This window comes from Castor canadensis, chromosome 8, assembly GCF_047511655.1.
Source record: "Castor canadensis chromosome 8, mCasCan1.hap1v2, whole genome shotgun sequence".
Taxonomy (NCBI): Eukaryota; Metazoa; Chordata; class Mammalia; order Rodentia; family Castoridae; genus Castor; species Castor canadensis.
Genome location: NC_133393.1, coordinates 148438091 through 148460764, shown reverse-complemented (window position 1 = coordinate 148460764; position 22674 = coordinate 148438091). Strand labels below are relative to the sequence as shown.

Below are 22674 nucleotides of genomic sequence, written 5' to 3'. Positions count from 1 at the left end.
CTTTTCTTGAGACAGAATTCTCATGGTGTTGCCCAGGCTGGCCTTGAACTCCTGTGCTCAGATGCTCATCCTGACTCAGCATCCCAGACAGTTAGAACTGCAGAATGTTACCACTTGCCCAGCCAACCAACATGCTTTCTGACAAAACCAAACCAAATCAAAAATACATTATTATTTTTTAAATCTTACAGCATCAAAGCAGGGACAAGCAAATAAAAGAACTACTTAAGATGAAATAAAAACTATTCTAAGCAAAGCACTGAAGCTCCTTGGACCTAAAAAAAGAGCAAAGGGCTACAGCTCCTCTCTCTGGCCACTAGGCCACACTGTAGCATTTTCTCAGCACACAGGGCTCACCCCAGTCTTGTCCTTCTCCTTGGTTTGATGGACAAACTGAGGATGGAAAGTCTAACAGAAGACCCTCTTGTTGACACCAGGGTACCAAAGGGCTACTCTCCAGTTAATGGTGAGCCAACTGCCACTCCAGTCCCTACACCAAGTAAAGGTGCCAAGGGGACTGGGGTGTGTCCAACACAGAAGAAATGCTACAAACACAAGGTGATTCCTGCCATCCTATAGCCTGGGCTTATCTCTGGGTGATCCAGGGGAGCTAGGGCTGTGAACTCAGTTTATGAAAGCCTCAGATCAGTAACATTCCCAAGCAACTTTAAGAGAGAAAAGCAAATCCCTCTAGAGAAAGAGGTCATTTATCCTAGGCCTCAAAATATGCCAAGAGCAGTTTTTCAAGAACAATGAATGGGGGGGGGGTGGCTTACACTTGTAATCCTAGCTACTCGGGAGGAAAGTTCAGGAGGATCTCGGTTTGAAGCCAGCCTGAGGCAAACAGTTTGAGTCCCTATCTCAAAAAGAACCAATACCAAAATAGGGCTGGCAGAGTGGCTCAGATGGTAAAGTGCCTGCCTCAAAAGCGCAGGGCTCTGAGTTCAAGCATCCCCTCCACCACCAAAACCAAGCACAGAGGGAAATGCTGTGCCATGAGTAAAACAACTCAGAGTACAAAGGAAGATAATCCTCTTAAAGCTAATGTCAACCAAGACACAAAAACCACATGCTGAAGAATTCTCAGGCAGCAGCACTAATCTATGGTGTCAGAAGTCAGGATAATGGCTCCACTTGCAAAGTGTTTCCAGCTGTCTCTAAAACATCGCCTGTTCTTTCATCTCCTCCCACAGCTCCTCTTTCTGGCCACTAGGCCACACTACACCATTCTTTCAGCACACAGGGCTCTCTCACTTCTCCCAAATGAATGCTCTTCTACCAGATAACATCCTCATCTTCTAGTGTTGGCTTAAACCTCACTTTCTCAACAAAGCCTTCCAGATGACCTTATGCAGGAAACCTGTGCTTTCCCCACCTCTACTCTTACTCTAGTACTTAGAAACTTCTAACCTATTACATGGTTCGCTTAATTATAACATCCATTGTTTATCACTTTGAGTGCCCAGAGATGCTAGCCCAAAGGACAGCAATACCTTATCGATGTAGAAGTCAACTTCGGAGGCTGACTGGAATTCACCATCGAGGGCAGAGATGCCACTGGTCCATACCAGGTTCTTCATCTTGTGTTTGAAGACAAGAAGCTGGATGCGGAACTCTTGCTCAGTGAGATCCAGGAAGCCGGCCAGCTTGGCCACAGGCATGGTGGTGTAGAGCTTGAGGAAGCTGCGGATGGTAGAAAGCTGGGCCTGCTGCTGAACTTCGTCAGAAAACACCTTCAGCTGCTGCAGGAAGGGCTCTTTGTGGTAGTTGGGGTGCACATTGTCATAGTTGGGCACGACAGGTGACAGGAACTTGGGGCAGGAATAGCTGAAAAGTTCTTCATAGACCTGTGGGTCACCCTTCTGCATGCGCAGCATCTTGTCCCCGTATTTCTCCCGCAGCTGGAGGTGGATGCTCTCGTCAATCCGCATGGGATACATGGTGAGGGCGATGGCCAGCAGTGCATGCATCTGCTCATTCTGCTTGTTAATCTGGGGGTAAGGTGAAGAACAGTACAGAGTCAGATAAAATAGACTTTCTGAGTTCCTCACAGCCATCGTGGCCCCACTGTCCTCCAAACTGTACTCTGAATAGAGAGCTTCCATTTCTCATTGTCTCACACACACCAGTGCCTCACTCTCCCTATGCCTTCCAATCCTCCCTCTAGTTCTACTGAGCTCCATCCCAGTGCCAAGTTCTCCTTGGTCACCTTCTGGAATCCTTGCTGAGACCTTTGTCACAGCCTCTCCAGGTGGCTCCAAATATTCCTGGCAGGTCAATTCTTTTACAACAGTCAAGATCGTTATTAGAAATCTTTGATATCACTTACAGAAGGCTGAATATCTTTCCTAGCTAATAAAGAATCTAATACCACAATTTCCACTCACTTGCCCTCTGCCCAAGCAATCTATGGCACTGCTGCATCACCACATCTTCAAGTCCCAACCCTCTCCTCATGCTACCTGCTCTGTCTAAATGCTTCACAGCAGTATCTGCATATAATTTTTTTTTTTTTGCAGTGCTGTAGATTGAACCCAAGGCTTCATGCAACTGGTTAATTCATTTTTAAACACCCACAGCCCAGGGAACCTTCATCATATTGTCAAAGAATACATGAAGGCACGGCTGGGGAGAAGTAAACAAAAATATGACCCTTACCAACATGATCTAAGGTAACAGGAACAACAGCAGAACATTTAAGAGTAGACTGGCCATTAAAAAATCCTGTTGTTTGATTTTTGGAGCAGGGAGATGGAATAGGAGCTGAGTCTGTCCACTCTACCCATGTGGTCTTGCAGTGTCTCCACAAATGGTGGAGATACTTAAAAATGGTTGTAGGACTGGAGGTGTAGCTCAAGTGGTAGACTGCCTGCTTTGTAAACATTAAGTCCTGAGTTCAAACACCAGTCCCACCAAAAAAAAGGAAAAGGGAAAAAAAATCCTGTTGTGCCAGGCACTGGTGGCTCATGCATACAATCTTAGCTTCTTGGGAGGCCGAGATAGGGAGGATCAAAGTTTGAGGACAGCCCAGGCAAGTAGTTTCAGAGACCCCCATCTCCAAAATAACCGAAGCAAAATGGACTGGAGGTGTGGCTCAAGAGGTAAAGTGCCTGCTTTGCTTTCCAAGCTCGAAGTCCTGAGTTTAAAAAACAGTCACATTGGGGTGAGGGAGGATAAAAGAAAATGATAGAGGGTGAATTTAACTACAACATATTGTAAAGCACTTTTGTAAATGTCACACTGTACAACTATATAATAAAGCAAAACAAAAACAAAACAGTCCCACCGGGAAAAAAAAAAAAAAAAATCCTGTTAAGCAAGGCACAGTGGCTCATGCCTATAATTCTAGCTACTTGAGAAATAAAGGCCAGTTTGAGGCCAGCCCAGGCAAAATGTTCAAGAGACCCCATCTCGACCAATAAATAGCTGGACACGATGTTCCATGCTGTCATCCCAGCTAGGTGGGAAGCACAATTAGGAGGAACTCAGTCCAGGTCAGCACAGCTCAAGTGGTAGATCATCTGCTTAGCCAAGTACAAGACTCTGGGTTCAAACCAAAGTATTTCCAAAAAAAATCCTGAAGGGCTGGGGCTCAGTGGTTCAGTGCTTGCCTAGAATGTGTTATTTCAAAATGAAAACCAAGCAAACAAAAAGCTCCATACTGAACAGAAAGACACATGTTCTCTTATGTGGAAGCTAGTTGATTTCATAGACATAGAGAGTAGAACAGTGGTCTCTAGAAGTCAGGAAGGGGAGATATATATATATATATAAATTTATATATAAAAAAATACATAACATATAACATTAGATGATATAGTATAAGGTTTGAACTCAGGGCCTCACACTTGGTAGGCAGGCATTCTTCCATGTGAGTCACCACCCCGCCAGCCCTTTTTTGTGTTGGATATTTTAGAGATGGTCTCACAAACTATTTGCCCAGGCTGGCTTCAAACTGTGATCCTCCTGATCTCCGCCTCCTGAATAGCTAGGATTATAGGAGTGAGCCACTGGTACCTTGCAACAGTTTATATTTTATAAAGAATTACAAGAGAATTTACAGGTTTCCAACACAAATAATAAATATTTAAGGACAAGAAATGCTAAGTATCTTGATTTGATCCTTACATATTATATACACATATCGAACTATCACACATTTATAATCCATAAATATAATTTTTAAAATCATGTTTAAAAAAAGCAGAGTAGCAAAATTTGGATGGTGTTTACCAGAAACTCTTGGCATATGTGCTAAGGAGCCAGTCAGCTAATGAGAAAGGCCATAGCAATGAAAGAGGCTCCTTACCATCTCATACTTGTATGTGGTCCTCTGGAACATGCTTTTGGTCCTCTGGATGTACAGGAGGATGTTGGCAAAGACTCGGATAGCATCCTGGTAGCGACGCATCATCAAATATGCAAAACCAACATAGTAGTATGTAGTGACCTGGCACTCTGGCACACGGGAATACATGCTCTGCAAAAGAAGTATTGGTAAGTCCAGATTCATCCTGGGTAGGACTCCAAGGTCAGCAGGTCCTGGTGGCAGAGGCAGAAGCAGGGAGCCCCACAGAGACCCTGAGCTTCCCAAGGAAGCTGGCTCAGGAGCCAAGAAGGCTGCTGATTAAGTAGCATGCCTGGAGATCTCACTTTCTTAGCTGTAACATGAAGGGACCAGACCAGGTAATCCCTGAAACCTTTTCAGTGCTAAAACCCTCTGCATCTCAATGTTGTCTTTTTCAAATAAGCCCTATACAGATTTAGGCAGATAGGAGAGAAACACACATGCACACAAGTCAACATTGAATAGAAAGTCCTTATTTTGCTGAGGAAGGGAAAACACTCATCATGTTACCACCAGATATACTAACTTAGAAACAAATCTTTCATTAACTCCAGACTACTGAAAGCTGACTGCCATTCTCATTCTGTTTTGAAAACAACAAAGACTGCTGAATACCACGTAAATGTCATTATCCATACAAACTCTCCTGGACCAGATTTTCACTGCAGTGATTTGCATAGGCTAAATAGTGGTTTAGCCTCAACTTTGAGCTGGCCTGGTGGAAAGGTCCTCTTTCCTCCCTAGGAGTTCAGAGCTTCTCTTAAAGCAGAGAGACTTCAGGTTCTGGGAAAATGAGTCAGCGATAATAGGTAATTACCTTCTTGTTCAGTTCAATGTTCTCCAGCACCTTGATAGCCTGGTAGTAATCCCCCAACAGGGAGTGCAGGCGCAGAAGCCCCACCAGGCTGAAGTAGCCAAGCATTTTGTAGAGGGAGTGCCGGCCATACTCCCCAGCCACACTTTCGGGGTCACCTGAAAGGGAAAGACACTGTGTTTCAGTAGGGGCAAGTAAAGGAGGGCAAGCCTGACCTCTGAAAATCACTCGATAAACTTCTCACCTGCTGCCAGCCTTTAAAACTTCCTTAGCAGGGAGTTTCTCTGGCATTGAAGGAATACCAAGAAATCATGTGCCTAGTCTTATGTTAATCTTGTTATACCCCTAGCCCTTTGATGTTCATTATTTTTGAGAAAGGGTCTCAAATGTATGCATGGGTTGGTCTGGACTTCCATCCTCCTATTTATGTTTCCTGAGCAGCTGGGCTGACAGGAGTGCATTACCACATCCATTTAGGTTTTTTTTAACTGTTTGAGATGGAGTCTTGAGAACTTTTTGCCTTGGCTGGCTTTGAATCATGATCTCTGCCTCCTACAACTAGGATTACAGATGTGAGCCACTGCATCTAGCTCTTACACTAATTTTAAATTGACCAACAGTTGCTTGGAGTGTGGGAGTTTGTTGTTTGGCTTTTTGCCCCAACACGCCTGAGACTGAGACAGGCAGGCCTCTCTCTCATCAGTAAGTTACACATGAAGGCCCCTCCTTCCAAGAAGTTCAAGCCAAAGCTGTTTTCTTAATCAGATGCTGCTGCCTCTTCTCCAGATGGTACCGAAAAAACAATGCATAAACCAGGCAGCCGTGGGCCAAACATCATTGTACCGCTCCTCGCCACACATGTGTGATGCACAGATGACCTCGCAGGAATTTCAGGTGTTCAGGGTTCTTGAGCCTGTTCTGAGAATGAAAGCACAGGAAGACTCCAGCAGCAGAGGTCAGAAAGATTTTATTTGTAGAGAAGAGAAAAGAAGAGAAAGACTGCATAGTGGGGAATGCAGGGGGACCCAGAAACCAGTGGTACAGTGGGTCAGGGTGGGGATTGGGTTTTATAGCCTTTTTCTTTGTATATTGCCTGAGGGCAAAGATGCCTTTCAGATGCAGAAGGGTTTCCTGGGGAGAAGTCTCCTTGACCTCCCATGGTCCTTCCTTAATATGCACTAAAGGAACTAGGTCCATTTACTCATAGACCTCCAATTTTACTTGGCAAAACAGATGCACAAAGCATGGCTATTCAAGTTTAGGATCTGGCAGGCATTTCCACAAAAATGAATATACCGAACCTGTAATCCTTCAGTGAAAACAACTGAGTGTTTGCTGCCAATAAAAAATTTAAGCTTTTAAGCAAAACCAAAATTTTGTAAGGTCCATTATCTGTCATTATGAGCTCAACGATTTCCAAACAAAAACTTGCCAGAGTCCTGAATTCAAATCCCAGACCCACCAAAAAAAAAAAAAAAAAAAAAAAAAGGAGTGCCTGGCTATCAAGCATGAAGCCCTGCGTTCAAATGCAAGTACTGTTAAAAAAAAAATTATAAAACAGTAACATTATTGTAACAAAATAGAAGTTAATTAAGATGGTTCCGGATTTCTTGCTGAAACTATGCTATACAAAATTACTGAGGGTGAGGCAGCAAAGAAATCTGTACTACCTGCAAAGACTATTGAAATAGTTTTCCCTTTGTCAACAACAATCAGTGTGAGACCAGACTTCTCTTATATACCTCAACCAAAACCCACTGCAAGACACTGAATGCAGAAGCACAAATGAGACTCCAGCTATCTTCTCTGAAATCAGTCATTAAAGAGCTCTGTAAAAATGCCACTAAAAAAGATGTGAAACATATAAACTTCTTGGTTCTCAATATTTTAAAAGTATAAAGTATTCCTGACACTAAAAAGTTTGAAATTGTTAATTCAAACAATGGCCCTGGAGACACAGGAAGAATGTTTACAGTGCAGACCTCAATAAGGCTGCTTCAGTCTGCTGCCAAGCACCACAGAAGACAGCCTCATAAGTACGAGCTCATTGATCTACCAGTCCTATATGTCCCTATGTGTCCAGACAAGCAGCTGGACACTCAGATCATGGCCCTCAGCCTGCAGTGCTCACCTCCACTTGTGTACACCTCCAGCTGCCGGTTGATGTTGGATTTGTCCACCAGGGAATGAAGGACATTGAGCACACTATGAACATTCCAAATTTTGGGATTGGAACGAAGGAAGTCAATCTCCTCCTCTGACTTCTTGGCAGTCTTGCAGCGGTACTGACTAAATGATTGGAACTGTTGAGGAAGAAGAGAAAGATGTAGCAGGGCATAAACCCAAATGACAACCCTTATGCACAGTGCTGAAAAAGAGGCGCTGCCAGGGCTCTGGACTGGGGAAAGGAAATGTTAGAACAGGACAAGCACTTCTCACTCTAAATCTTTTCTTTATTTTTCTGAGACAAAGTCTCACTAGGTAGCCCAGGCTGGCCTCAAACTTCCTTTTTTTCTTTTTTAACGGTACTGGGGCTTGAACTCAGGGCCTACACCTTGAGCCACTCCGCCACTCCTTTTTTTGTTTGGGTATTTTCGAGATAAAGTCTCACAAACTATTTGCCTGGGCTGGCCTCAAACCATGAACCCCCTGATCTCTGCCTCCTGAGTAGCTAGGATTACAGGTGTGAGCCACCTGTGCCTGGAGTGCTTCAAACTCTTGATCCTTCTAAGTGCTTGCATGAACTCAAAGTGTTTTGGACAGGCACAGTGGCTGAAGCCTATAATCCTACCACTCAGGAGACAACAGAGATTGGCAAGCTTGACTTTCAAGACCAGCCCAGCTAAAAAATTCACCAGGCACTCAACCAATGGCTGGGTATGGGGCATGCCTGATATCCACCTTAGATATATAGGGAAACACAAATAGGAGGACCGAGACCCAGGCTGGCCTGGGCATAAACACAAGATCCCATCTCAAAAATAACCAAAGGAGAAATGGCTGGGAGCCTGGCTCAAATGTGAGTGCCTGCCCAGCAAGCTTGAGGCCTGGAGTTCAGCCTTTAGTGTTCCAAATCAAAGAAATGATATGATAGCACTTAATATCATTTCCAACCCATGTCTCTACAGGCACAGGTTTATATAAATGCCCAAGAATTGTTACTGTGGTACCTTTCCTTCTACATAATAATTCATGCCTATGCAAAGGCAAGGAAGGTGTGGGTAGGCATTTTTATTTTATCTACACTTCCATGTTACAAACTTCTTAGCACTAGTAACACATTCATACAGTACCTGAATTAATAAAATAAAGAGAGTGATGAGGAGAGTCACTCACCCTGTGTGGCATCTACCTGACAGAACAGTCATACAGGCACTCCTGAACCCTCATGGGATAGTCTTTGTGGAAATGAAAAGCCCTTAACAAGAGAACACCCGCTAAGCCTGGGGAATTGAACTTATCCTAAGAGGGATGAAGAACCTCAGCCCAGGATACTCCTCCACTCGTGTGAGTCAACAGGACAGCCAACCACCTAAAAGTATGCCAAGCCAAGTAAGAGGCTGGCAAGATGAGGGGCCAGAGAGGCCAAACAAGGCCAACCTGGTGTGTGACCTCACTGTGAAAGGCCCTGAAGCCCTATCTTGAGCCTGAAGCCTTCTCAAGAAGGAATCAATCAAAGCTTGTCAATCACAACTTACCAGCACTTTGTACCTACAGTGTCTCTCTGTGGAGCTCAAATAACATCTTTATGATACTGATTTCCCCTGAAGTACCCTGTGAGAGGCATACCACCTCCATGAAACAAAGGGAAAGGATTCTATTTTTCCAAATTCTACATTTTATTTTTAAAACTGAGTCACATAAACGAAGGTAGAAGGAAATATAAGAACATTCACTGATTATCCCATGACTGGGCAATTTTTTTTTCCCCCAGGGGACTAATCTTCTCTATAGAGCTCCAATATTAGCATATGTGTTGCCAAAGAGAGCACTTTTTAATGTAGCGACCCAGTATTAATCTTCCCAACAACCCAACAACCGTGTTAGAAATGCAGAAGCCAACACACAATGTGAAGTGCCCAACGTCCAAGGCCAGTAGCAACACTGAACTTCTACCTCCAGCCTGCCCACCTTGGAGGATTCTCAGTGCTGTGGAACCAAAAACAGCACTGAGGCTGGTGACATTTCTCTTCCAGTAAGAAAATATGCCATTGCGTTCTGATCTGGCACACACCCAAGTACCACCACCAAAACCAAGATACAGAACATTTCTGTTTTGTAGGTGAAGACAGTAGACTCAGAAAGCTTAAATAGTATGATACTGTTCCCCAGCTACCAGGTGGCAGCTCCCACAGACTAGAACTTATTTCCACCTGGCTCCAAAGCCTGGGACCTGTGTGCCTGCCAGATCAGCTCTCAAGGTCAGATAACAAGCTGGTGGAAGTTAAGAGCTCAACTCTGACTTCCAAGTTTATATCTGGAGTATCTATGCTTTGCCATTTCCTTCAGAAAACCACCCAACATGGGAGTCCACTGCCATGGGGTATTTTATAGTACGGTATTTTTACAACATGCAACTTTTTTTCCTTGCTATCATGCATCTATTTAACAATGCAAACAATGGTCTTGGTTGCTCCTCTCTGGAATCAGTTATTTCAAATTAAGACTGAAGCAGAACAGATACCTGGTAGATGAATTCATCAATGATGTCCCAAAGCCACTGATTGGGTAGTTCAAGGGGAGCAGGCCCGTCAGCATCTGTATAGAGCATAGAAAAGTCAGATTCAAGGAGTGACTTTGCCCATTTATTAGAGCTGCAGAATGCTCTTTGCAATTTCTCTCACCAAAGGATTATACATCCAAGACCTCCCCTCCCCCCATCCACACATTAAAATCCTGCTAAAAAGAGCTGGAGGCCCCCACCATAACTTCACCCCCTCATCCAAATCTCAGACTTACTAAGGATGTAGTTGAAGAGATTGCAGTAGTTATAATAGGATTCAAACCTCTGTTCTAAGGAGGGTCCGCCCTGTAAAGAGAACAGAGAAATCAGGACACAGATATTTAACTTAAATGTTTGACCCATGGTCTACAATGGATGAAAACTGGTACCTGTCCTCTCCTCCCCTGTATGCAAGAGCACTCGAGAGAGAGGGAAGAGAGCGAGTACTTCAGAAGAAGAGGTGTAGAAGTTGAGTGCCCGTGGCTCATGCATGCAATCTCCACTACTCAGAAGGCAGAGATCAGGCCAGCTCTGGGAAAATAGTTCAAGAGACCCTATCTCCAAAAAACCCATCACAAAAAAGGGCTGGCAGAGTGGCTCAAGAGGTAAGAGCCTCTGCCTGGCAAGCCTGAAGCCCTGAGTTCAAACCCATGTATCATCTCAAAAAAAAAAAAAAAAAATTGCTTAACACTGGACAACATGCCAGGCTTGATGACCACAGACCTTCACTCACGTAAGAGAATGAGCACACATTCTCAGGAAAAATAACAGTAACAAAAGGCAAAGAGGTAAAGTTATGGCACTTGAAGATCAGAGAGTTAGAGGTGACAATGAGCCAGAAATGGAGAGGTCTTTCACTGCCAAACACAAGAAGCTAGGTCAGTCGGGCACCTGTAATCCCATCTACTTAGAAGCTCAGATCAGGAGGATCATGGTTCAAGGCCAGTCCAGACAACAGCTCATGAGAGCCCCCACCGCCCCCCCCAATCTCTAAATAACCAGAGCAAAATGGACTGGAGTTAGAGCACCTGCTTTGCAAGTGCAAAGCCCTGAGTTCAAACCCCAGTCTCCCCCCCCCCAAAAAAAAAAAAGCGCCAGATCAGTGGGTAAACAAATTCACTCCACTACCTGTTTCATAAATAGTCTTAGGGAAAGCAACAGCCATGTAGACTGAATATATTAAACAGAGTCAAATGGCCCTAAAAATCTAAAATACTTACTACCTGGCCCTTCACATAGAAGGGTCAGACTTCAAACTTTCTGTGGCTGGCAGCTGAGAACCACTGAAGACTTCTGTCAGAGCTGGAAAACAACAGTGACTAATGTATTTGTGATGGGATAGAAAGAAATGCTGTGGAGACTTAGCCCCATCACTTTCTAACTGTGCAGTTCTGACAAGGCATTTACTCTCTTTGTATGACGAACAAAAGATTGTGACTATTACATTAAGTAAGATAATGTACCTTATACAACAAATACTCATTCAATAAAAAACCTTCCCTCAAGAGGCTTAAAACTGATCACAAATGTGGAAGCCTGGTACCTACCAAAGAGATTATGAAGTGCATAAACTGAATTTTTTTGGTGGGGGAAAGGAATGGTTTGAACTCAGGGCCTCATGCTTACTAGGCAGGCACTCTACCACTTCAGCCACTCTGCCAGCCCTTTTTTGTATTTGGTATTCTTGAGACAGGGTTTCATGAACTATTTGTCAGGGCTGGTCTCAAAACCTCAATCCTCCAGGTCTCTTGCTTCCTAAGTAGCTTGGATTACAGGTGTGAGCATGGGTGCCCAGCTCACGTTGGGTATTTTTTGAGATAAGGTCTCACTTTTGTTGCCCGGGGGCTGGAATGGAACCTCAATCCTCCTGATCTCTGCCTCCCTAGTAGCCAGGGTTACAGGCATGAGCCACAAGCACCTGGCCCAGCAGTTTCTTTCATTTACTCATCCCCACGACTGCACACATGCTCAAATAATTAACATGTTCCTATTAAAAAATCAGACATTGTTTTAGGTACTAGATTACAGCAGTAAACAAGACAAAGTCCAATCCCTGGTAGAGTTCACATTCTAGTGGGAGAAGCAGAGACCTCAAATAAACCACCAATAAATATGTTAGTGATGAGTGTTTTGAAGTGCTAGTAGCCCAGGGAGGAAGGGGAAAGCTGAAGGAAATTAAACCAGCAAGGTAGTCAGGGGCTAAGCGTAGCAGGGCAATCACTCAAACCTAGGTTTTCTGCTAAGTATGATGGGAAGTCATGGGAGGACCATGAGGAAGGGAGTGAAAAGATCATGCTGGTGAGTGTGCAGAGAACAAACTTAAGTAAGCAAGAATGGAAACTGACAACAGGGGAGCAGCTACCACAATGATCCAGTCAAGACATAATGACAATGACCGGGTGTCATGGTGGTGCATGCCTGTAATCCTAGCTACTCTAGAGGCTGAGACAGGAGAATTGAAAGTTTGAGGCCAGTCTAGGCAGCTTGGCAAAACTCTATCTCAAAAGATAACTTGAGCCATGGAAGCACCAGAGGTGGCAGAAGAAAGTGGTTGGTTCGAGAAGTATGCTCAAGACAGCTGGATAGGATTGGCTATAAGGTTCTATGTACAGTAAGAGAAGTATCAAGAATGCTGCCAATGTTTGCAGACCAATTAACTATGTCAATGGTGGTACTGCTTATCAAGTTGTGAACTTGGGAAGAATGGGTTTAAAGGAAAACAAGAGTTCAGTGTGGGGAGTGTTAAGCTTGAGAAAACTATCCATGCACAAGCAGGGAAGCTGAGCAGTCAGATGGACACATAGTTCTAGACTTCAGTGGAGAATGAGGAAAAAGAGATTTTGAAGTCATTAGTGAACATAAATAGTATATATGATGTTTTAAGACTTGGGACACTCTAAAATTCATAATTAGAAAGAACAGAATCTAGCAAGTGCCCCAAGCTGAGACAGTGTGTAGTACACTGGTGTTATAAGACAAGCCTAGGTTCAAGGAGTTTTGCCATTTACTAGTGACAAAAATTTGCATTTCTGTTACCATGTTGCAGGACCACTGAGGATTAGAGACAAGTGCCTAGCATCATGCCTGAACACAGTAATTCTGTTGTATGCTATTTCAGAGGGAAGGAGGCTTGGGGGGGCAACACAATGAAGGGAAAAAGGACACCCCAAGCAGAGTCAACAGAAGGTGACTGGGAATACTCTATTAGAAGGTTATAATACATAACACATGGTAGTAAGTGACCATGCCTCCATGGGAATGGAGACATTCCAAAGAACAGATAGATTATGTAGTGTTAAGTTTGTCTGGAACAGATACCCTGGGTTAAATCATTCCCTCTGCCATTTATTCAAAGAAAACACAGACAAAATCAGAAAACACGAGGGCCAAATAGGTCCTGGGGGGGGGGGGCTGGTATCAATGGGAACGGAGAGAATGTGGGGAAAGGGCATAGAGGGTGAACATGGTGCAAATGCTGTGCACACGTGTATGTAAATGGAAAAACGAAACCTGTTTAAACTATTCCAGGAATGGAGAGAGGGGGTTAAAGGAGAATGATGGAAAGGTGAATTCAAGTATAATATATTTGATATGTTGCAAGAACTTCTGTAAATGCCACGATGTATCTCCAGCACAACAATAAAAATAAATTTAAAAAAATTATATGTGTGAACCACTCTTGGATGTGGAACCAAAATAAACTAGTGACTGTTCTAGGGATGAAAACAGCATACAGTTAAAAAAAAATGCCAATAACACTTAAATAAAATACTCACACTGACTTTGGCATATATATGCCTGTAGTATAATTCTTTGTATAAAATCAGGAATACAGCATCTGAAAGACATGGCAGAAGGGTGCTTTAAATACTTGGGGTCTTCTAGCTTTTGGGGTGGAGGAATAAAGACAGACTAAACAACATCTGTCTCCTTATGCTTATGCTCCAAGAACACATGCAATGAAAAAATCCATTTCTCCTTCTACCCTAGTATTTTGTTTTCTGAAAAGGTCTAACACCTGGCTTTTATTTTAATCTTTTTCAAACTTACTTTCTTGCACCATTTAGACTTCTGTCATCCCAACTGCTTAAATAAACTAGCAAATAAATAGTAAAACCCCCACAGAGATTAATGCAGCTATTAAAAAGAAAGAAAAAAGCCAAGTGTGGTGGCACATTCCTGTATCCCAGCACTTAGGAGACTGAAGCAAGAGGATCTCAATTTTGAGGTCAGGCTCTGTTTCAAAAAAAAACAAAAAAGGAGAGAAAAAGAATCTTTAGGAACCGCTGCTGTGCATAAGAATTAAACACAGCTGACCTGAGGCTGATGCTCTTGGAAAGGCCTGCTTGGAGGACTGATCTCTCACTGACATCTGGGAACCACGATTTCAGAAGGGCTCCCACCATTCCTCAACAGGTAAGAGTAGCCTGCGGTATTGTTTATGCAGACAATAAGATTTATACAAAGCACCTCTTTCCTTCAAGGAATCAGGAATTTGTTATTGTAAGTGTTAGGCAGAATGTACCATATGACCAGGCCCCAATAAAAAGTCCTGGAAACTGGGTCTCTAATGAGCTTTCCTGACAGGTATTTTATACACTGTCACAACTTGTTACCAGAGGAATTGAGTACCACAAGACTCCACTGGGAGAGAAGCTTTGGAAGCTTGAGACTGGTTTCTGTGAATTTAGTCCCTTCTACCTTTTTTACTAATTTTAGTTTGTATCCTTTTCCTATAAACCTCATAGCTATGAGTACAACCACATGCTGGGTCCAGAGTTTTCCTAGCAAATCATAAAACCTGGGGGTGGACTTGAGAACCCCTAGAGATACAGAATGGTTTCCAAAAATATAAGTTAAATATAATGCAAGCCAGGGACCAGTGGCTCCTGTAATCCTAGCTGCTCAGGAGGCAGAGATCAGGAGGACAGATGACAGTTCCAGGCCAGTACAGGCAAAAAGACCCTACTCCAAAATAACCAAAGTAAGAACAGCTGGAAGTATAGTTCAAACAGTAGAGCACCATCTAGTAACTGTGAAGTAACTGTTCAAATCCCCACTATCTCCAGGAAAGAAAAAAATAACTAACACACACATACACACACACACACACACACACACACACACACACACACACACACTCACTCACACACACACACACAAGGGAGTTTAGTTATGTGTTTATGTAAAAACAGAACAAAAGTTACTCTTATTCGTTTATATATGCATAGAAATATCACAGAAAGAATAAACAGAGAAATGTAACACTCCAGAGACACTAAAGACTCCCAAAAGAGAGAGGGATTTTTATACCAAATTACTTTTTACATTTTGAGCTCCATGAACTCTTACCTGTTTCAAATATATGTATCTTATAGGACACTTAGGTTCTTAATATACACAACACTAAATTCTTTTTTTATTTTGGTGGTACTAGGAATTGAGAACCTCATGCTTACTAGGCAGGCATGCCATCACTTGAGCCACTCAGCCAGCCCTTTTTTTGGGTTGGGTATTTTTGAGATAGGGTCTCACAAACTATTTGCCTGGGCCAGATAGGAGATGTGACCCTCCTGAGTAGCTAGGATTACAGGTGTGAGCCACTGTGACCCAGGAGGCAAAACAACCTTGAAAACAAAGTCAATCATTGGAAGACTTACACTTCCTGATGCCAAAACTAACTACAAAGTAACAGTAATCAAGATAATATGCTATGAATCTAAGGACACATATATCAAAGACAAAGAGCAAGTTCAGAAGTAAACTAGTATTTATCTGTAAGAACACCTGACTTCAACAAGGTTACCAAGACAATGGGAACTAGGAATATAGCTCAATGGTAGAACACTTGCCTAGCATGTGCAAGGCCCTGGGTTCAATCCCCAGCATCTCAACAACAACAAAAAAGTGTTCTGGGACAGCTGAATATCATATGCTAAATAATGAAGATAGAAACTGGGGCAGTGGTAGAGCACTTGCTCAGCATGTGCAAGGTCCTGGGTTAAACCCCAGCATTACCACCTTCCCCTCCCCCCCCTCAAAAAAAGTTGGATCTGCCTACCTCACCCATATTCAAAAAGGTAACAGCTAAGAAAATGAAAGGTGAGAGGCTTGCATAACCACTCCCAAGTGGCCCCCAAATTTGAGGGAAATGAAAACAAGTTAGGACCAAGAGCTCAATTCCAACTTTCACCATGAGAGACCTCTGTCTCCTACTAAATTATAGCCTTCACTCAACAAGTTATTTTACTAGCAACCTACAATGTACCAAGAGTCTGGGGAAACAAAACACTCAGCAAAACAGACAGAAATCCTCTCATGACCCTAGTGACAGCATCCAATTTAGCAAAGAAGACAAAGTGTTCACACCTACCGTTGCCAACCTGTGGAGCAATGGCTTCAGCCTCAGGCCAAGGTGTATTCTTGAAGAATCTTTCAGTCAACTTGGTCCAGCTGAAAACCAAGCAGAAAAATTCTATAACTCCAAAACATGAAGGACCCAACCCTCATATTTTACTCATGGGGACCCAGGGTCAGAGAGGGGAAGATGTCACAGAAACAAAGCCATAGCCCTCAAAGCATACAACTTAACTCAACTCAGTCCTGTAGACCTTTCTTAATACCACTGGAGGATTCCTACCTGCAAATCCAAAATGCTCCAAAATCTCTAAACTTCTGGGGACTAATGGAACACCACAAGTAGAAAATCCCGTCCTGACCTCATGTGATGGGTCACAGTCAAAACATAGGCACAAGATTGGTGGAATGCCTCAAGTAGTAGAGTGCCTGCTTCACAAGTGCTAAGGCCATGAGTTTAAACCCCAGTACTACCCAAAAATAGCCAAAAACAAAACAACAAAAACCCCACAGGCAAAGGCTGGAGTGTAGCTCAGTGAATAATCATGTGCTTAGTATGTATCAGGCCCTAGGTTGAACAGCCAGCACCAAAAAAAACAAAACCAAAAATGCAAGCAAACTAAAAATATTGTATAAAATTATCTTCAGGCTATGTGTAAATGAAAATGAATTTCATGTTTAGACTTTGATCCCCTCCCCAAGATAACTCATTATGTATATGCAAATATAAAAGCTAACTCATGATGTATATACAAATATCCCCAAATGTGAGATCCAAAACATTTCTGATGTTAAGGGCATTTTAGTTAAAGGATACTCAACTTGAACAGTAAACACTGCTTTTACATCAGTTAGGCACCCATCAAGCTTCTCAGGTCATCTCCTGTCTCTGAATCAACTGTAGTCATATTTAACTGCTTGCTAGTTCCTGGTATGAGAACCACTTTTCGGACTCACCTGCTCCAGTCCCATATACACAGTTTCATCTCCCAGGGTAAAGTCACCTCCAAACTCAGAAGCAAATCAGTCTGTCTGCTGCAGTCTGATGCCACAACAGATCTAGCATCCAATCTGAATACTGCTACTTTAAAAACCGACATGAAGTCATTGTTCCCTTCTCCTTTCCTGATACTTTAGCAGCTACTTTCCCCAACTCTCAAGCCCCATCTCTTCCTCTTCTCTGGCATGTTAACAAGGTCAGCTCGCATTTCAAAACACAGAACAAGGGCTGATGGAGTAGCTGAAGTGGTAGAATGCCTTCTCACCAAGTGTGAGGCCCTGAGTACAAACCCCAGTACCCCTCTCCCACCAAAAGGAAAACAAAACACAGAACAAAATAGAAAGCTTCCCAATGGCCCAGCAAATCCTCTATATTCACCAATTTGTATTTCTCACCTCATTGCTATCTGGCTGCTGCCTCCACTATTGCGTGGAAACTCACCTTCCTAAGGTTATCAAGAAACCCCTACGTTGCAAAATTTAACAGGCTCCTTTCTCACTTTGACATCACAACAACACTTAATGTTTGTTGACCATTCCCTTCTTCAAAGTCTCTTTTGAAAACCTTGGTTCCCAAGACATTTCTCTCTGATTTCTTGCCCACTTTTCTTTCTGCTCTTCAGTCTCCTTTACTGGTTCCATGCTCTTTGGCTGCACACCCATCCCCTAAAGAAACATGCTTCCAGAGGGACCAGCCATTCTTCTCATGGCATTCTCCCAAGGAAGGATCTAGTTACCACATGCTTGGCTTCAACTACCATTTATATATATGCCTCACTGGCCAATACAATAATCATTAGCTACATGCTGCTACCATAACTAAAGAACTGAATTTAAAATTTTACTTTTAATAAAAGTTTAAAAATCAGTATTTTACTCAATTATTGGAAAATATTTAGGTATATTTGAAATGATTTGGGTATGGGAATCTACTTTTCCAATTGTAAGTTTTATGAAATCCAATTACAGATCAAAGTATTTCCAAAGTACACAATAAGAGGTGCTACCAATGTAAAACAAGTGCAGATTTTTTTTTTTGGGGGGGGAGGGAAGGGGAGGGGCAGTAGTGGGGTTTTGAGTCAGGGCTTCATGCTTAAGTCATGCCTCCAACATCTTTTTGCTTTTTGGTTGAGATGGAGGAGTGCAGCTAACTTTTCTGCCCAGGTTAGCTTAGAACTGCAATCAGTCCAAATCTCTACTCCTGAGTATCTGGGTGGTTTACAAGTGTAAACCAACCACAATGGCCCCAGATTTAGAAAACTTAATTCTAGCTCCTCGGAAGGCTAAGACCAGGAGGATCATGGCTCAAGGTCAGTCCAGGTAAATGGTATGAAAGACCCCATCTCCAAAATAACCAGAGCAAAATGGACTAGAGGTGCAAGTCGTGTTAGAGCACCTACTTTGGAAGCTCAAAGCCCTGAGTTCAAACACCACTCACTCAAAAAGAGAGTAAATTCTAATGACTTTTGAAATACTAATTATAATTATTATAAATTATATTATTAATATGTGAAATAATATTTTAGATAAACTTGCACTTCTTACTTTAAAAAAAAGAAATGTAGCTGCTTACTACAATGACATGTGGCTACCACTGCATTTCTACTGAATAGTACTAGTTCATGCAGTTCTAATCAGAAAAACATGCGGGTTGGTAGAGAGGTTCAAGTACTAAGAGCACCTGCCTAGCAAGTATGAGGCCCTGAATTCAAACCCCAGTACTGTAGAAAAACATGAGGAACGAGGAAACAGATAACAAATCAACTCCTGGGCTGGCAGAGTGGCTCAAATGGTACAGCATATGCCTAGCAAGCACGGACCCTTAATTCCAACCCCAATACTGAGGAAAAAAAAAAGATCATCTCCTGGTCATTGATCCAACAGATTTTTAGCTATAAAGTTCTCCACCCCCATCCTTCCAGAACATGCTTAAATTGTTTCCTTGGTGAAATTTGTACTGTCTCATCCCTGACTGACCTGTCTTATTTCTGGTGCCCATTTTATGAGAGCAGTCCTCTCAAAACCACTCCAGAGCTTGGTTCATCCTGGTGTGCACTGAAAGGTTGTATAGCATAGTTCAGAAATCATACTCTGAGCCAGGCACTGGCTCACGCCTGTAATCCCAGCTACTCAGGAGGCAGAGATCAGGAGGATCATAGTTCAAAGCAAGCCCCAGGCAAATAGTTCTGGAGACCCTATCTCAAAAAAGCTTGGTAGAGTGGCTCCATCAGTAAAGGCACCTGCCTAGCAAATTATGAGGCCCTGAGTTCAAACACCAGTGTCACCAAAAAAAAAAAAAAAAAAAAAAAAAGAAATTATACTCTGGTATCAGACCATGCACATTCAAAACCTGCATGGAGATGCATACTGGTAATTTTCAGCTCTAGGGAGGGCGATATTGGGAGGATCAGGGTTCAAGGTTAGGGGGCAAACAAGCCGGTAGGGTGGTACATAACTCTAATCTCAGCTACACAGAAGGTGTAGGCAGGAGGATCACAGTCCAAGGCCAGCCCTGGGCAAAAACATTATTCTATTTGAAAAGTAACTAAAGCAAAAAAGGGCTGGGGGGGTAGGGCGTGGCTTGTTACAGTGCCTGCCTAGCAAGTATGAGACCCAGAGTTGAAATTCCAGTAACATGAAAAAACAAACAAAATACTAACATAGCCCATGCACTTAACTAGCAGTATGACTTATTTCTGTCCCATTTCCTCAACTGAAAAGTAAGAAAAACCACAGTACCTACTTTATGGGGTTACTGTGAAAGGTGAATTAGTAAATAAACAAAAAGCACTTTTAACACTGCTTGATCTATACTGATAACATATGCTAATTACTAGTATTACAATTATTAATAGTGATATTGTTTTAGGCCTTGTGTAAGTTTTGGCAGATACAAAATCCAACTAAGTAGCATGTCTCTATCCCCAAGGAATCACAAAGATATCCTGAGTCCTCATCACAGAAAAATGATTACATAGTACTTTTTCTTTTTTGTGTGTGTGGTACTGAGGTTTGAACTCAGGGTCTACACCTTGAGCCACTCCACCAGCTCTTTTTTGTAACGTGTTTTTTTCAAGATAGGGACTCATGAACTATTTGCACAGGCTGGCTTCAAACCACAATCCTCCTGATCTCTGCCTCCCAAGTGGCTAGGATCACAGGCATGAACTGGCTACATACTCTTTTGCAGAGGCTGCACCACTCTGCTGGGTCTACCCAAAAAAATATCATTTCAGTCAGTAGCCCGTACCTGTTCTCATAGATGTCCTGGATCTCATATACCTTCTGGTCTATGACATCGCTGGAGACACGACTGGCCTGAAGCTCATACACCTTCTGGTCAATCAAATCGGAGACGGTTTTGTGAAAATACTGGATGAAGTTTTTGATCACTTCGGGAATCACCTGATAGGTCTGCTGTTCATACTGGCGTTCATAAGCAAGGTCCTGCTTTGGATCTCCTAGAGTTTGGATGCAATAAATACTTAAATACTTTACAGAGTGTTTTCTTGTTTTTTTTTTTTTGGTGCTACTGGGGTTTGAACTCGGCGGGGCCTTATGCTTGTTACAGAGGTACTCTTACCACTTACCCCAGCCCTACATAGTGCTTTCAAACCCATACATGTGACTCAACGTAAGAACTACACCAGTCTATAAAAACTAATAAAATTCCACTTTAAACACTCAAGAGATATAACCCTCCCCAAGTCACTCCCAGTCCCATCATTCCATTGTGTTCAGCACAATTAAAATTAAAGTTATTCTTTCTTTTAATTATATTTTTTAAATTATCACATCATTGTTACACTGGATACGGTGTGATATTTACAAAAGTTCTTACAATATATCATAGTTGAATTCATCCCCTCCGTTATTCTCCTTAATCCTCTCCCACAGTTATTACTGCCCTAGAATCTTAAAAACCCTTTGAGGCCAAGAACTTTGTCCTGTACACAGATGTACTGGGGGATGGGGAAGGGACAACACACAATGGTAAATGGTAACAACACTTCATATTGAGTAACTGCCACCTTCTAACTAAATAGCTTGTAGCAAGTTACTAAAGTTCTCTCTGGTTCAGTTTTGTCACCTTCAGTACAAAATTATAGAACTATTTTAAGAATTAAATGAAACATTCCACACAAAGTGCCCAGAACACACACTTGCCAAGCACTAAATTAAGACAAGGCACTACAATATTTCAGGAAACTTTAGAAGCCCAAAAAAGATTTTGCTTGGACTTGTTTTTCTTTTTAGGAGCTGGGGGTGTAGCTCAGGATGTTTGCTTAGCATGCAGGAAGCCCTGGTTCAATTTTCAGCACCAAAACAAACAAAAAAACCCCACAAATACTATCATCTTCAGCTAGCAATTTAAACAAGAGATGGGGTTGTATTCAGCAGAGTGCTTGCCTAGCATTTACAAGGTCGGGAGTTCCATCCCAATTCAGCAAGAAGATTAATAAATAATAACAAGGAAAACATAGCCAGATCAGTAACCTTCTCTTTTGAGACCATGAGGTGGCCCATTAAAAAAAGCCTGGTTTATCAGGTTCTACAATACACGATTTTCTCACTCAGAGCTAATGACAGACGCCAAACCTGGACCATCAAAAAGCAGTTTGGGCCGTGGAAGCGTGGCTCGAGCATTAGCGCGCCTGCCTAGCAAGTGCGAAGTCCTGAGTTCAAGCCCAGCCAATTCCTGCAGTACCGAGTTAGCCAGACAAACCCGTGGTCTCACCTGTGTGCATATCATAGTCGCCTGGGTACGCATAGGGATCGTAAGCAGCCTAAAAGGAAACAGACACAGTCAGGAGCAGTCACCAACTGATAAACCCAAAATGCTCGTCCTAGAGCGTCGGTGCCAAGCAGAGAGCGAGGGACAAGCGCAGGTAAGACAGTCCCCAGCTTAGACGAATCCACATGCTTCCGAGGAAAAGGAAAAGGAAAAGGAAAAGACAACGACGACAGCATTAGGGGTGCAAGGAGGCAGAGCAAAGCACAGCGTCAGCGAGTTTCGACCACACACAGCCCAGATGAAAAGAGCTCAGCCAGAAACGCACAGCTCTACAACCCGCCTCCGTCCCGGAGGAAAAGGGAAGGACCAGCGGACCGGACTGGAGAGGAGCCAGCCGCGGGGCCAGCAGCACGAGGGCCGCGCCGGGAACCTGGCCGGAACTGGTCGCGGCCTGCGGGGCCTCCGGGAGAGGCGCGGACAGCGCCTCGCTCCCGGTCCCAGCTTCCACGGAACCCTGCCCCCGTCGCGGAGGCCACCACGCGCTTAAGGCCACATTACCTCAGACTCATAGTCATCAGCGGGGTAAGACATGGCTACGGCGCTCGAGAACACCGCGGAAGAGAGCGGAAGGAGCTCTCCACGCCTGCCTCCCGGGACCGGAAGTTCGGCCCAGCTGGAGCCTGCCGGGAAACCGGAAG

At 43.2% G+C, this 22674-nt stretch overlaps 1 protein-coding gene and 1 long non-coding RNA gene across 2 annotated transcripts in view; one reads left to right on the top strand and one right to left on the bottom strand.

Annotated features, from left to right (window-relative positions):
* LOC141425843 (uncharacterized) overlaps positions 1-6655 on the top strand; it is a 21058-nt gene extending 14403 nt beyond the window's left edge. The window contains exon 3 of the long non-coding RNA XR_012450999.1: positions 1460-6655. This is a non-coding gene — a long non-coding RNA (uncharacterized lncRNA). The remainder of the gene's footprint in view (positions 1-1459) is intronic.
* The window catches only part of Eif3l (eukaryotic translation initiation factor 3 subunit L), a 25480-nt gene extending 2806 nt beyond the window's left edge, over positions 1-22674 (bottom strand). The window contains exons 1-11 of the mRNA XM_020173530.2: positions 22535-22674; positions 21980-22028; positions 20492-20702; positions 16259-16338; positions 13662-13723; positions 10122-10191; positions 9847-9920; positions 7294-7465; positions 5166-5320; positions 4310-4480; positions 1494-1991 (exon numbers count right to left, since the gene is read on the bottom strand). Of these exons, the coding sequence (XP_020029119.2) occupies positions 1494-1991; positions 4310-4480; positions 5166-5320; positions 7294-7465; positions 9847-9920; positions 10122-10191; positions 13662-13723; positions 16259-16338; positions 20492-20702; positions 21980-22028; positions 22535-22567 (1575 nt within the window). The 5' untranslated portion in view covers positions 22568-22674. The remainder of the gene's footprint in view (positions 1-1493; positions 1992-4309; positions 4481-5165; positions 5321-7293; positions 7466-9846; positions 9921-10121; positions 10192-13661; positions 13724-16258; positions 16339-20491; positions 20703-21979; positions 22029-22534) is intronic.